Source organism: Colias philodice, chromosome 30, assembly GCF_061535455.1.
Source record: "Colias philodice isolate Cphi_HAF_F1 chromosome 30, ilColPhil1 Martin Lab GWU primary, whole genome shotgun sequence".
Classification (NCBI taxonomy): Eukaryota; Metazoa; Arthropoda; class Insecta; order Lepidoptera; family Pieridae; genus Colias; species Colias philodice.
In genome coordinates, this window is record NC_143115.1 from 4,703,877 (window position 1) to 4,720,493 (window position 16,617).

At 34.1% G+C, this 16,617-nt stretch overlaps 1 protein-coding gene across 2 annotated transcripts; it reads right to left on the bottom strand.

The window, feature by feature from the left end:
• Window positions 1-1,077: 1,077 nt before the first annotated feature.
• On the bottom strand, window positions 1,078-15,956 carry MFS16 (major facilitator superfamily transporter 16). 2 transcript variants are annotated; one of them, XM_089713395.1, is made up of 14 exons: window positions 15,563-15,956; window positions 11,628-11,794; window positions 10,643-10,723; window positions 10,050-10,183; window positions 9,686-9,818; window positions 9,191-9,339; window positions 8,745-8,810; window positions 7,616-7,660; window positions 7,162-7,348; window positions 6,283-6,431; window positions 5,181-5,304; window positions 4,155-4,232; window positions 3,359-3,470; window positions 1,078-1,195 (listed from the first exon to the last, which is right to left on the bottom strand). In XM_089713395.1, the coding sequence occupies exons 1-14, from the start codon at window positions 15,721-15,723 to the stop codon at window positions 1,120-1,122; spliced, it is 1,662 nt and encodes a 553-aa protein (XP_089569521.1). In that variant the 5' UTR covers window positions 15,724-15,956; the 3' UTR covers window positions 1,078-1,119. The 2 variants fall into 2 exon arrangements, with proteins under 2 accessions (XP_089569521.1, XP_089569522.1); XM_089713396.1 differs by lacking the exon at window positions 7,616-7,660.
• Between the last annotated feature and the right edge of the window lie 661 nt (window positions 15,957-16,617).

The following is a 16,617-nucleotide window of genomic DNA, read 5'->3' on the forward strand; positions in this document are numbered from 1 at the left end:
TGAAGCTTTCGAATGGTGAAAGAATTTTTAAAATCGGTCCAGTAGTTTATGAGCCTATTCATTACAATCAAACAAACAAACAAACAAACAAACAAAGTTTTCCTCTTTATAATATTAGTGTAGGTAGATGTGTGTATTTATTTTTTATGTTGCGATATTATTGTAATAATTTTCATAACATTTCTTCATTACTTGCTAAGTGGACTATTTAAAACTAGCACATCCTTCACTAAATAAGCGCATTCAATGGAATTAACTTGTGAAATTAAATATTAATGTTTATTTGTAGCAAAAAAAAAATATATTTATACTAGTTATGTAATGTTAAGTTTTAGTAAAAGCGCGGGAGAGTTATTTTAAGAATGTATTTTTGTTACTCTTTCATACAAATCGTTGGTTCGGTGTGAAATTTGGCACAGAAATACATTACAGTCTTAATTATAGTAGTGACCCATTTTTCTAAATCACAAAAGTGAAAATGTATTTTTGGTATAAACCAATGCTTTGTAGCTAAAACTAGAGTCTAAAGAATATTTTTGAAGTATTGTTCTTTAGGCGCGTTGAGGGTAAAATTTCAAAATCGCGTCATGGCAATACCATCACGTCATGTGACGTCACGACTTTGATATCTTACCAAAGAAGTTTCACTTCTACACGTGTGCTCAGTAGTCAGTACACACGCATTATTAGTAAGCACAAGTAAGTAATTTACTAAAATCGGGGTAAATAAAAATAAATACTGCAGAATATTATTACACACACGGCGCAATCTGATCCCATATTCCCATACTAAGCTTTTCGCTTGTGTTATGGAAACCAATTGGCTGATAAACATACATAATTTTTAAATACATACATACTTATATAATTACTAGCGGTCCGCCCCGGCTTCGCCCGTGGTACCTACATGTTTAAACTATCCTATCTCTCAAGTTGGATCGAACTGCACATGGTGTGCGAATTTGATTATAATCGGTTAAGTGGTTTAGAAGTCCATTGAGGACAAACATTGTGACACAAGATTTATATATATTAAGATTAGGGGTAAATAAAACACAAAATGCCGTCAAAATTGATAAAATTATACATTTTATTATAAATATTTGCACCATAATACTGTTACTCGATTCGAACTAGCCGAGGTGAAGCAAGCCGCCTTTCTTGTCTGATTTTCAGTACTTCTGATCTTGCTATTCTGTAAATATAAATAAAAATATTATTAGCATGTTTTGGTAGAAAAGTGTAATATAATGACTAGCTTTTCGCCCGCGTTTTCAAAGGAAAACCCGCTTAGTTCCCGTTCCCGTGGGATTTCCGGGATAAAACCTATCCTATGTGTTAATCCAAGTTACCCTCTATATGTGTGCTAAATTTCATTATAATCGGTTCAGTAGTTAATGCGTGAAAACCATACATACATACATACAAACCTTTCACTCTGAAACACATTTTAATAATAATTAGGACTTTGATATGACTAATCCTTTTTTATTCGTATATTTTTTATAATACAGCTAGCGCGTAGCAACACTGTAACCCATTCAAAGTTAAATATAATAAAATTCAGAATTTTAGAAAAACTTGAAACAGTTCAGCGAAAATTAAAAAAGTCAAGAAAAACTGCATTCTACATTTTTACCATCCTCAAATTTTCTAAAAAGCAACAAATAGAGAATGAATTCAACATTTTATCGTCAAATTACAAAAAAAAAAACAAAAATGTGTGCGTGTACTAGTTTACACACGTAAGAGGTGAAACTTCTTTGTGACCTTATTTATCAAGACATAATTTACTATATGCAACTTGACAGAAATACGTCGAATCACGCGTGGTAGGGATAAGAAAAAGATGGCGCGTAACGGAAAAATGTCACGCGTAACGAAAAAATGTTACACTAACTACTAAGTATGGCACGAGAGCCTTTTATGTAAACTTCCATCCTTTGGAATCTGCCCGGACTTATGTACTTGGATTAGTAACTTTTTGAGGAACCGCTCTTTTCAGGTCACAGTTGAAGGATGTTCCTCTGACATCCATCTAGTCAATGCAGGTGTCCCTCAGGGGTCAGTCTTATCTGCAACTCTCTTTTTGCTCCATATTAACGACCTCTTCGGACCAGGTATTTATGGGTATGCAGATGACACTACAATTATAGATAGTTACATATCCGATTCACGACAGAATGAGGTGCAGATTCAACAACAGCGTGATGCAATGCTTGATCGTTTAAATATAGGTTTGAACAAAATATCTAATTGGGGCATCGGCAATCGTGTGGAATTTAATGCATCGAAAACGCAAACTTGTTTGTTTACAGCGAAACGAAGTCAATTAAAGTCTACACCAACATTTCACGGAGTACCTTTGGAATTATCTGACAGATTCGATCTTCTTGGTCTTACGCTCTCTCCAAATCTAAACTACAAAACTTTTATTGAATCCAAAGCAAGTGTTGCAGCAAAGAAGCTAAGTATACTTGCCAAGGTAAGGCAGTACTTTACACCGGAACAGCTTCTGAATCTCTATAAAGCACAAGTTCGGTCGTGTGTAGAGTACTGCTGTCACCTATGGGCTGGGGCTGCGAATTACCAACTGTCAGCACTTGATTCAATCGAAAAGCGAGCGAAAAGGCTTATTAACAATGACGTATTGGTCAATTCTAAATTGACCTGCCTCGAGCATCGTCGTAAGGTTGCCAGTTTGTCGGTATTTTACAGAATATTCTTTGGTGAATGTGCCGAGGAGTTACATAACTTGATACCGGCATCACCTTTTCACCATCGAACAACCAGACGCGGAGCAGATTTCCATCCTTATGTTGTAGACATCCCTAAAATTCGCACAAAGCGATTCACGTCATCATTTCTCTTGCGAACATCTAAGGACTGGAACTCTCTACCGAATACAGTTTTTCCACCTTCTTACAATCTATCCAAATTTAAAGCAAATGTGAATAGGCACCTTCTAGGTAAACATGTTCCAACTTAGGACGCGTTGTCACTTACCATCAGGTGAAACAGCGGCCAAATGTTTACCTATTCATGAATAAAAAAAAAAAAAAAAAAAAAAACTAAATTTTTTTCCAACCCCGATAAAGAAGTTTCACTCCAATATCCTAATACTTTAAAAACACAAAAAAATTTGGTTGTCTGTAAAGTCGGTTTACTGACGATAGTTGAACGTGACAACGTCCGATTGTGCTTCTTTGTCGCTCGTTCCGCGCTCTCGCTTGCACTTCAAGCCTTACATGGAACGCCTCAGAGCGAGGTAACGCCGCATGACTCATGTTTTTTCGTGCGAACAGCCGGCTCTATCGAATTATAAGACGTTGTCACGTCAAAAACAATAATTTCTCACCGTAACAACAGCAAAAGCGCCATAAAGTCGCAAGTAATCAACATATAGAATACATGCGACCAAGACCCGGCGCTAGACACGACGCCCGCTAGCATCGGGCCCACGGCTGCACCTGCAAATTATTAATATTAAATAACAAACTTTTTCCGCCCGCTTTTTCAAAGAAAAACCCGCATAGTTCCTGTTCCCGTGGGATTTCCGGGATAAAACCTATCCTATGTGTTAATCCAAGTTACCTTAAGGATAGGATTAAACATACTATAAAAATACAACTTTTGACTGCCTCCTTGGTACAGTGGTTGACGCGTGAGCGTCGCACCAAGGTGTCCTGGGTTCGATTCCCGGTGGAAACGAAGAAAAAAAAAATGTCTCGGTCTGGCAGGACACAGAAGGCTGATCACCTACTTGTCCCTAAAGAAAATCGATCAGTGAAACAGATGTATAATGCATCTGCCCCTTACCCCACTAAGGGGACATGGGACTTCACTTGGATAAGGATAACTATTAAAAATTTAAAAATAAATAACAAAAATGACATCAAAAATATCATGAACGTTAAAAATAGTGTTTTTTCTTAATATGTGTGTACATGTATTATCTTACAAGTGCAATGTATGATACATAAAGACATTTTAAGTTTGAAAAATCAGATGTTTTGCGCGAAGTGACAGTAGTACCCACCTCAACGCTTCGCTTATGAGGCGTGCAATAATTTTACTTATTGATAAATCTTTACCAAGTAACACAAACTATATTTTGTCTTAATACATTTATTATTTTAAGTATATTAACTTACCGATACTCCCGGTGCCGTCTATTATGGCAGTGACTGTAGCCAGAGCTTGAGAATCACCCGACAAACTGCTGTGGGTACCTGCGAATATTTTTATTTTTTCTTAACACAATTAATTTTTAAACAGTCATAAAATAATCAATGACAACACTTTTATGAGGAACTAGCTTTCCACCCGCGGCACCGCCCGCGCAGTCAAAGAAAAGCCGCATAGTTCCCGTTCCCGTGGGATTTCCGGGATAAAACCTATCCTATGTCCTTTCTCGGGTATCAAAATATCTCTATACCGAATTTCATGCAAATTGTTCAGTAGTTGAGGCGTGATTGAGTAACAGACAGACAGACAGAGTTACTTTCGCATTTATAATATTAAGTATGGATTAAAATCGATGTATACGCGCTTACGTTTATGATTTAATTTTCATTATAAAATTTTAAAATTCATAGGGATGTAAACAGACATTTTAAGATAAATTCTTTAAAAAAATGTTGTTGAAGTACATTTTTTTACGTATCAGTGCTTGGAAAACAATAAATTTCATCCTATAAAAGATCTGGAACACCCTGTATAATGTCATTACTTGGGAATGTCATATTACACAATTGTTTCATCACTAATGGTGATAATCGCGTACAATAAACAAAAAAAAAATATATCATAGTTGTTTAATCACCCATATCTACAGACGAGAGCGTACAAAAACCCCAAAAAAAAAATCACAAAAAACATAATTCATAGTCAGCGATTTCTTTACCAAGAATACAAAATATCACGAAAAATGACATTTTGTTTTGTGAAAAACTACGCAACGGATTCTGATTCGATTTTTGAAGTGAAAACTTCTTTAGCGGTGTTGAGCACTTTTTCTGTAATCTTAAACTCGCGTCAGGACACGTGAACTGATCGAAAAAGCGTAAGACGGATACCATTCCAAAATATCAAACATGCTCAACGTTAGTAATCAAGTTTTCACTTCTGCCGGCACTCCCCCAGTGCAACCCGTCTTTTTATTTTTTTTAATCACTCACCAAGCTCCGCGCTAACAGCGGTGGTGATGAGAGCGTACGGTCCGTTCACCAACACACCCGCTATCACCAATAGTGTTACATTCAACACGTAGGATGTAGCTCCCCACCATTGGTAGAGTAGCAGCTGAAAAAAAAATTAAAAAGCTTTTTTAATGATAAGTACATATTTGAAAATTGTAAATGTCGCAGTAAACTGGCTTGTCGCAATAGAAATAGTATACTGGCTTGACTGGTCGGTTGGCTTGGTTGGTAGTAGCCCTGCCTTCAAAGCCAGAGGTCGTGGGTTCGATCCCCACCCGGGGCAAATATTTGTGTGATGAACATAGATGTTTGCTCTGTGTCTGGGCGTTAATTATCTATATGTATAAGTATTTATTTAAAATTATATTTCCATAACACAAGCGAAAGCTTAGTATGGGATCAGATCGTGCCGTGTGTGAAAATTGTCCGGAAATATTTATTTATTTACTTAAAACTACCCTCAATAAAAAAATAACATTTACATGATACAATATACCAATAGAAAGATCTCGTTGAACACTCTCTAATCTTAAATTCTCATTACTCAGTCACCGGACACCCTGTATATTTACAACCATCCTCAAAAACAAAATCAAGAAATCGACTATACATTATAATAAACATATCAAGTACTATCAAGTCCCATATTATCACTACACACACATGAGACACTCTGCATATTCAAAACTACCCTCACAAAAAATAACCCTAAACATCATCATCAGCATATGCCACTCTACTAAATCCTACATTTTCACTGCACACTTATGAGATACCCTGTATAAGGTATACTTCAAACTACCCCCAGCAAAAAATAACCCTATACATTATAAACAGCATTAAGAACACTATCAAAACCTACATTTTCACTACACACTCGTGAGACACCCTGCATACTTAAAACTACCCTCAACAAAAAATAAATAAAAACTACCCACAAAAAATACCCTATACAATATACCAAGAGAAAGATCACTATGTACACTGTCAAATCCTTAATTCTCATTACTTATTCACCGGACACCCTGTATATTCAAAACTACCCTCCCATAAAAAAACCCTATATACTAAAGATACTTACCGTAGGCGCACATAACGCATAGAAAGCGGTGCACACTAGTGCTGGACACCCGGCCGCGTCCGCTAACACTCCGGCCACTATAGCACCAACCACTCCGCCCACGTCAAACGCGGTGCTAAGTTCCCCGGATTGACGGGGAGTTAGTGCGGCTAGAAATGTTAAACTATCTATTTGTATGTTGTAAGGACCAATTTTTCAATCATTAAAACTTATCCGTCCAATAAATGACGACACATTGATAAAAAATGCCACCTGTAAAATATTAAAAGATAGGCAATTACACATTTTTGAAATGGTATTTTAATACGTTATTCAACGAATAAGTTTTAACCATGAATTTTAAAATCAGCCCTAAATCAAATACCTAATTTCATCACACAAATGAAGGTAAATATGATGAAACCGTTTCTTTAAAGAATCAAACATTTTGACGACATGTGACATGTATCAGTAGTTATTAACAGCATATATTATGTACTGATTAGTCACCATTTCTGTTTAAAATAATGGTCCAAATGCGCTAATAAGTGTACAAATTCATGTTTGAGAACCAAAATGTTGGTGACCCTGTTATTATTGGCACAAAAAGAAAGCATATTGTTTTATACCTAACAAATAAAAAATCTACACTAATATTATAAAGAGGAAAACTTTGCTTGTTTGATTGTAATGAATAGGCTCATAAACTACTGGACCGATTTTAAAAATTCTTTCACCATTCGAAAGCTACATTATACACGAGTAATATAGGCTATATATCATCATGCTAAGACCAACAGGAGCGGAATAATGCGGGTGAAACCGCGCGGCAAAGCTAGTAATCTATAAAAACGTTAGCTTAGATATTATATAAACGAAAAAATAATAAAATATACTCACTAGAAGAATTAATATACAGCGGGAGCCAATACAGAAACGTGTAGCTCACGAGCTTAGCAAAAAAGAGTGAAAGAGAGAACTCTATAACCCCCGGTATAGCTAATGCGCGTGTGAGCGAGACGGCATTAGTTTGTCGCGGCCGTCTTGAAAGGAGTGACGTTTCTTCTGACGGTTCGTCTTCTTGGTACTGTAATATTTTAAAATTAATTGTTTAAAATTTGAAAATGCGTCACACATATGCGAAAGATAAAAATATATGATAGACGAAACGGTAGATTCAAAAAGGAATATGTAAATTACAGGTTATATATTTTATAGAAGCCTTACACAATTAATTTAAGAAATTTAGAAGCGTTTGACATAATGTGTGAGAGAAAGACAACATTATCGATCGAGAAGACAAACAACTGAAAGTGTTCCCTTATTTCTACCAGCAGTGTACATGAAAACTTACCGGTGGCGAGTTGGCTGAATGCCGGTTCGGCCGCAAGCTGGCCGTCTGCGAAACATGCGATTATTACAGTGCTGTGTTATTTTAGTGTACTTAAACTGTACTCAACTTTGAATTGGAGTTAAGTGGTTAAGTGGTAAATGTTAATTTTAATTATCTTCATTTCACTTGAATTTATAGTTTGCAGTAAGATTTTAAATATTTTATTTCTCTAATGAATTTTTGAAGTTAAATCTTCTTTAGGCGCGTTGAGAGTAAAATTTCAAGGACCCGTCATGGAGTAAAGCTTCGATTTTGGTATCTTTGAATCTTGCCAAAGAATTTTCAATTCTGACACGTGTGCTCGGCACATACGCTATTGTTTGTGTCTTCAAGGACTAATGCCTCGTTAGTTAAGTGTTAAAGTGATCGTTTAATAAAGCAGAGGCATAACCAGACCTTAATAAGATAATACCAACTTAAAATTGAGTTACCGTTTGAGTATTTCGTATGTTTTACTTAATTTTTGCGACAGCTGTTACTGTGCTTAGAATTGGTAGTGTTTAAGTGTAAGAATGATCAATTGTAAAATTTTAATTAATTAATGTTTATTAAAATTAAGTTAAAACAATAACAACTGTTGCAATGACTTATCACCAAAATTAAGGAAGAGGAAAGTAATATAATGCTTGAAAAGTAAATTAATAGACAGAAAAAAATTACAAATCAATTAGGTGCACTAGTTATGAAAATTATTAGAAGAAATAAACCTTATTTCAACCAAATCATGATTAAAAATTAAATAAAAAAGTGTGCCAATATTATTGTCATGCACTGTATGCATTATTTTGTTGTGAATAAACATTATAGGCTCTTCAAAATGGGCAGCGTTGGGAGAGTAGATGCAATCACGATAGTGTAGAGACTGTCTATGATCGGCCGTCATTGTAGATGTTTCATAATACAAATTTAGATGTAATTACTAACAATAATACTTGTGTTTTTTTTTACTAACAAATGGATCTGCGATATCCGAATTTTATGCTAAATAAATAAATAAATAATCGCCGTAATGGCGGCAAACATCGACGATCATTTGTTGGGCCAACGCTGCCCAATGTGTGGCCCCTTAAGATTTTAAAAACACACTAACCTGATCACCAACTATAACTTGTGAGGGTTCGTCCTCATCTATTGACCTTCGGGGCTGTCTGCTTGGCTGAAAGTACAAAGATATATAAACTGCTGGCCCGATTTTGATGCAACTTTTATAAATTTATTCTGCAAATTGTGAACTTATTTTTGTCATACTATTATCTTTTAACATAATTAAAGTATTTTTGTGGTCGAATTAATATTCGACCACAAAATAATAATTTTAAACTAATGTTTAAAATTATCACTGTTTTTATGTTAACTGATCAGAATTATTCACATTTGCCTTACTAAAGTGACTAAATTTTAATTTTTACGAATACAAGTGCGGACATAAAAAAGTATCACTCAGATAAACTTTATTTTTTATTATTATCCATAAGTATCAACTCAAATATTTTTTTTTTATTATTATGAATTTTAAGATATACTACCTACACTTACCGAAGACCGATCAACACTGAGACCAACACACCTAGGCTCTGGTGCGAGAAACAGGAAGACAAAGAAGCCAATTATACCCATAACTAAAGCTGGGTATATGAAAGATAGCGACCAATCGTGTTCCACATATTCTGCCGCCATTATTGTACCTGTGTGAATAATTTATAATTTGCAATTAATAATAATTATAACAGCTATACTAAAGAAATAAATAAAACATCTATTATAGAAAACACACGTTCTGGAAACACTTCATCAGAAATTTATATAACTACTATGAACGGATTCTAGGTAAATTTTACTGCTTGGCATAAATTATATCATAAAACTAGCTCTGCCGCGCGGTTTTACACGTGGAAACCGCGGGAAAAAGCAAGTGTTTGTACTTAAGTGTCATTTATTTTCTAATCCAGTCATATATTTTCGTGTGAATGTGTAACAAACATACATCCATCCATTCTCACAAAAAATCGCGTTTATAATACTGATACTTACCTAAAATATTACCCAAAGACGTATGCGAGTTCCACACGCCAAAAATCAAGCCCTTTTTCGTGTTACCGAACCATTTGCCAACTATGGCCACTGTTCCCGGCCAACCTGTGGTTTGTGCTACACCAGCCCCTGCCTGAAATGTGTTTTTTTTTTTTATACTAGTCTAAAATTTATATGTATTAAAACTCGATAACATTTATAATATCTAAAAAAAAGAGCGTGTGCCGAGCACACGTGTCAGAAGTGAAACTTCTTTGGCAAGATGACGTGACGGTATTGCCATGACGCGACCTTGAAATTTTACTCTCAACGCGCCTAAGTAAGTTTCACTTTAAAAAATGTAAGCCAGTAAATCAATACATACCTGTACAAGTAAATAATAAGATATGTTGTGTATATTCAATGTTTTCGCGAGACCGAATAAATAACACAAAATCGCGGAGAACATCATGCCGAGTGACAGGAAGTACCGAAGATCTACTCGCTCAGCTATCATACCTGCAAGAGTTTATTGTTTTTGATACATCTAGATGGAATATGAAACTTGTGTAATTGTACTATTTCGTATATTATAAAAGCGAAAGTAAATACATGCGTCTGTTCGTTTATTTGTAAATTGCAAACTTGAGCTATTTATCTTTTTGTGTTATTTTAATTGATATTGTACAAAGCATAGGAACCATAAAGATTACCAAAAACTTATATCGTAAAAAAATAGACGCAATCAAATATGATTCGATTAGAATTTTGAGTGGAAAAAGCCTGTAGGATGATATCGTGAATAAAACGGGTTCAGAACATTATTTTTTTTAGAAAAATTATATTTCATTTCTAAAACAACAAGATACGTATTTGAAATCATTCATTCTAAATATTAAGTAGATTTTATTATTTATTTTCTATTTAGAGATTAAAATAAAATACTGTCCCTAATAATTTGGCCCGCACTTTACTTACCGGAAACAAACATGGCCGCCGCGTAGCTGAAAAGAAACGCAGAGTCCAACGTTCCGAGAAGCGTGTTGGCGTCATTTGTGTCTGTAATGGGACAGAATAATAATGATAATAATCTATATCAAAATTATTAATATTTTAATTAAAAAAAAGTAAAAATCGACAGAGTATTTTTTTTATTATTATAAGGTGAGCGTGATAAAAGGTGTAATGGTTGAGACGATTTAACTATAACGCAATATGCACAAGCTTGAAACTATTCATTCAACAAGTATTAATGAATTTAAAGAAGAAGGTAATGCAGGACAGTTCTCTGGCATCGTCATTATTTTTAATAAATGAAATGTAGTGAGATAAAAGATTTATATATTATGTAGTTATATAATCAGCAACAAATCTAAAGAGCTTCTTGCGGCTCTTCTCTGTAGAAATTGCTATGTAAGTACTAGTGGTATGTATTATTAAAATAATTTGGAAAATCCAAAAGTGCACGCCTCATAATTTTTTTTTAATAATTATTTATTAATTATTATTTTTGTTTATTTAATAACAATTAAACCACATCGAATCAGACCCTGAAAAATGAAAGGGTTCTATTCCTGAGCATACTCAAGCGTAAGAGAAAAAAAAGACTCGATTAGTAAAGTATTTCGGTCGCTATCGTGTTAACAAGAAAAAGGATCCGCACATACAGACACACGGACGTCCAAGACAGAACTTTTTTAAACTGTTTTTTAACTAGTTTAAATAACAAAAATGACATCAAAAATATCATGAACGTTAAAAATAGTGTTTTTTCTTAATATGTGTGTGTATGTATTATCTTACAAGTGCAATGTATGATACATAAAGACATTTTAAGTTTGAAAAATCAGATGTTTTGCGCGAAGTGACAGTAGTACCCACCTCAACGCTTCGCTTATGAGGCGTGCAATTTTGTGCTCCTAACTAGTTGAATAAATGAATTTAAATAAATTAGTATACTTACTGAAAGGCGGCCAGTTACACCACTGATCGTCTGCTGGCACAAAATCAGGCGGTGGTAGCGCACTGCAGTTCTGATGTAGAATGCTCTTAACCACCGAGATCGGTTTCCGAGTGAGGTGGTACGTCATGTATGTGAAGTAGGTTAGGATTAGCACACTCACTTGGTACCTGGAACATATTGGGATGAAGGTGTAAATATTAATGACGAATACCCATGTTGACCACAAATATAGGTAATAATCTTATCTAATATTATAAATGCGAAAGTATGTCAGGATGGATGTGTGTATGTGTATTTCACGCAAATACTATTGAACCGATTACAATGAAATTTAGCACACATATATAGAGGGTAACTTGGATTAACACATAGGATAGGTTTTATCCCGGAAATCCCAAGGGAACGGGAACTATGCGGGTTTTTGTTTAAAAACGCGGGCGAAGTCGCGGCCGGATAGTAAATTAAAAATAATAAACGTAAAAGTATCACGACTATGTATGTATTACTAGCAAAAATTAGCCTATGTGCTAATTCAGACTATAACTATCTATCTCTGTACCAAATTTCATATGATCAACTGTTTTTGATTGAAAGAGTTACAAACATACATCCAAACAAACTTTCGCATTTATTTGACACAAGCAAGGATTTCTTTAGATATGCGTGTGTTATGATACTAACTACATGCATTTCAATGGTTTTCACATGAAAGAGTAACAAACATACATCCATAAGTACATTGTCCGACAACTTTTTGCGCTTTCTCCCCGTGGTTGCCTGGCAGAGATCACAGCATAGTGATAAGGCCGCCCTTTGTGCTTTCTAATCTTATTTTTGTAACCTTTATGTATATTTTGTTTTTTGCAAAATAAATAAATAAATTCTTATATTATAAAATCTCGCGTTTGTAATATGTATTGTATTGAACTTTTTTATTATTTTCAATAACAAAGCATTTTTGTAATTCTTTTATTCAACTTGTATGTATAATGTAGGATGTTTAAACACGATATCATATGCATGACTAATTGCAATAGAAGTCATGGCCGACGGTCATGTTACAATATAACCGATAACGTTACTAGACATAATAGTTTTATCCATTACTAATATTATGAGGTTAAACAGTTTGTTTGTTTGTTACAAATTTCCTCACAACATGAAGTTTGTGTTCCTCTGAAGGTTTGAAAAAATTTGTAGTCTGTAAAGTTGGTTTACTGACGATAGTTGAACGTGACAACATCCGATTGTGCTTCTTTGTCGCTCCTTCCGCGCTCTCGCTTGCACTTCAAGCCCATGGAACGCCTCAGAGCTAGGTAACGCGCATGAGTCATGTTTTTTCGTGCGTGCAGCCGGCTCTATCGAATTATAAGACGTCACGTCAAAAACGAAGTCACGGGCCGGGCGGCAGCTTGTCAATCGAAAAAAAAAACTATTTAGTACTAATATTAGAAATGCAAAAGTATGTTTGTACGCCTTTCTTTCACGTACCAACGGAGAGATTCCTAGGAATATAGGAATAAAGTTAGGAAGCTCGAGAGAGGCTTCTTTTTGTAGCGGTGAAACATCTTATTCCCATGCGAATTTCTTTTGACCACACGAGCGAAGCCGCGTGCGAAAAGCTAGTAATAAACATCTCTCCTTGATAGCGTGCGATTACTTTTAAAAATGCAATTACATTCAAGCGATGAGTAAACCCAGAGGCAAATGTATGTCAAGGATAGCAACCAATGCTTAGAAGTTACATAAATTTTATTATATCTAATATATATTATAAAGGCGAAAGTTTGTAAGGATGTATGGATGTATGGATGTTTGTTACTCTTTCACGTAAAAACTACTGAACCGATTACAATGAAATTTAGCACACATATAGAGGGTAACTTGGATTAACACATAGGATAGTTTTTATCCCGAATGTTATAAAAGAACATCATAGAGAGATGTGTCATACATTATTATGCTGATAATTATCAAGATATGACTGCGGCACTTATACTATTACGTAACTATCATAATTAGAAGATAATGTTTAAACTTTCTTTGAAACAAACAATGGAATGACTTATTAGATAAGATTTAAGCGATATCTTAAAATTATTAAAGACAAGCTCCGCCCGCCCAATTATTAAAGGAAAACCCGCATAGTTCCCGTTCCCGTGGGATTTCCGGGATAAAACCTATCCTATGTGTTAATCCAAGTTACCCTCTATATGTGTGCTAAATTTCACTGCGGTTCAGTAGAATTTGCGTGAAAGAGTAACAAACACACACACACATCCTCACAAACTTTCGCATTTATAATATTAGTAGGATGATTGTATACCAATAACTCTGAAAAGGACCATTCTTTATATGTATCTAAATAAAACACAGTAACAAAGCTTTATATTAATCATGCATAGTCAAGTGTTAACATCATCCATTGAAAACTATGCAATTTCCATTTTGCATTGCATTTTCCATTTGTAGAGATCTTTTTTTATTCAAAATGTATAAGTATAGATAAGTATCCTACTAATATTATAAATGCAAAAATTTGTGAGGATGGATGTTTGTTATTCTTTCACGTAAAAACTACCCAACCGATTACAATGAAATTTGGTATGTTGGTAGCTGAAGACCCAGAGTAAGACATAGACAACTACTTATCCTGGAAATCCCGCAGGAACGGGAACTATGCAGGTTTGTCTTTGAAAACGCGGGCGAAGCCGCATGCGGAAATCTAGTAGGCTATATTTTTAGGTTCAAATTCAGAATCAGCAGCTAGTAACATTAATAAAAGATGTTTTGTTTGTTTGTACCTCGCTTCTCCGCAATTATTTAACACACATTGATATACATTTTACCAGCGGAAAGCTACATAATTATTAAGTGACATTGCCTACTATACAAGACAATTACATTAAATTTTATCAGTTTTAAAAAATATATGCAAAAAGTATCATAATTAAATATTATTGTAACATATCTAATCTTTATCTATACAAATAAAACTGAATTACTTTTTTATCAAGCAATCGATACTTCCTCAGTACTGAGCGAACATCATATTTTGTTTAAGCTTTTTAAATAAATATGCATATACATATAATCTTATGAACATGTCTCTTTGCCTGTTTGCCATTTTTATAGCAGTACTGCATGGATTTACTTCCAATTTTGTACAGATATAGCTTGAGACGTGAGAAAGAACAAAGTTTAGATTTATCCTGTAAATTCCATGGGAACATGATCTATGCAGGTTTTTCCTTGACTATGTGGACAAAGCCGCAGGCAAAAGCTAGTATCTAATATATAAAATTCCCGTGTCACAATGTTAGTTACCGTACTCCTCCAAAACGGCTGGACCGATTCTCATGAAATTTTCTGTGCATATTGGGTAGCTCTGAGAAACGGCCAACATCTATTTTTCATTACCGTGATAAGAGTAAGGCAGAACAACGTTTGCCGGGACAGATAGTAATCTCATGAATTGAACCACCTGTTGGGCCATATGTTCAAATATTTTTTCCTTCAAACTATATGTAAATATGTGTAGTGTGTAATAATTTGTTAGATCTGGCACAATGTATAGATAACAGTGTTTCTATTGTTTTAATGTATTTGAATATGGCTTTAGTTGTACAGATGCTTTGTTTGAAAAATGAAGATAATATATTTAAAAGAATAATTAGGTAGGTATTTAAAATATATTTTGAGTATTTTAAATAAGTACTCATATATTTAATGTTATAATATTGTTACAGTTGTTCAGCATATAAGAACATAAATATTTTTTACATCCTTAATTTTAAATGTGTTCACAGTCCACAATTTCTTTTATTTTCTCATATTTTTATTCAAGGTTACAGAGAATGTAGTTCAGAAACTTCCGAGATAAATTAATTTCCGGTAGGTACAGACTATAAAATAATTTATAAATAAAAACTTACCATCGTAATCTGTTTATTTGCCATCGAGGACAAAGCCATGAACTAAGTTTTTGTAAACACTGAATACCGATCGGCGCGTCTCTGTGTATACCAGTCATTATAAAAAAATGTAAAAACTTTCTTTTCATGAATTTTTTCGCGGCACCAAGACACCGAGTCATTCAAATTTCGAATATCCCACACGCATTGTTCCTGTATGTACTTTGTTTAATAAAACAATAATTTATTCACACTTGAAATAAATATTATAACGTAACTTTGACACTTATTTACAGTTTATAACTGTGCGGTGAATTCAGCGGGATTAATAATTGTTATTTTGTTTGCTTTTATTTACAAAATTCACTTTCGTTTACGAACACAAAACCCGTTCATCATTTGACACGTCCTCTTTTTAAATGCCAAATGTCAAAATCACGTCATAGTCAAATCACAAATGTCAAATATTTTGCAAGGTATTACGTTCCGTTACACGTATTGGTTTTAATATTTAGTGAAGTTTTCAGGATTTTCATCTAGTTTCTCTTTAATGTCCTTACAATTAATTAGGATTAATAATTGAAGAAATGGCAAACAGGAAAAAATAAATTATGATCGCTATGACGCTTTATATTGTGAAATGATTAACTTAATGCGTTTTATATTTCAATACATCGTACTTTCTTTCATCTATACTAATATTATAAAGCTGAAGAGCTTGTTTGTTTGTTTGAACGCGCTAATCTCGGGAACTACTAGTCTGATTTTAAAAATTCTTTCGGTGTTCGATAGCTCATTTATCGAGGAAGGTTAAAAGCTATATATCATCACGCTACGACCAACAGGAGTGGAGCCACGGGGGTGAAACCGCGTGGAGCAGCTAGTTGTAAAATATATATTCTGATGTTTGATCAATGATATTTTATATAAATTTAATTTAAAAAAAAAAAAAAAATTATACCGGCCGAATTGATAACCTCCTCGTTTTTTTGGAAGTCGGTTAATAAAATATCATTGTGTTTGATATAAGTAACGAAAATTCTAATATATAAAATCCATTGGAAATCGATAAAACA

What these genes read in the sequence shown, in the direction of transcription:
- MFS16 (XM_089713395.1), bottom strand. Translation starts at nt 15,723, where the DNA reads ATGACTCGGTGTCTTGGTGCCGCGAAAAAATTCATGAAAAGAAAGTTT. An exon ending in CAAATAAACAGATTACGATG is followed by an intron (nt 11,795 to 15,562) that starts GTAAGTTTTTAT and finishes AATATGTTCCAG; the next exon opens with GTACCAAGTGAGTGTGCTAA. An exon ending in AAGTTATAGTTGGTGATCAG is followed by an intron (nt 7,661 to 8,744) that starts GTTAGTGTGTTT and finishes CATGTTTCGCAG; the next exon opens with ACGGCCAGCTTGCGGCCGAA.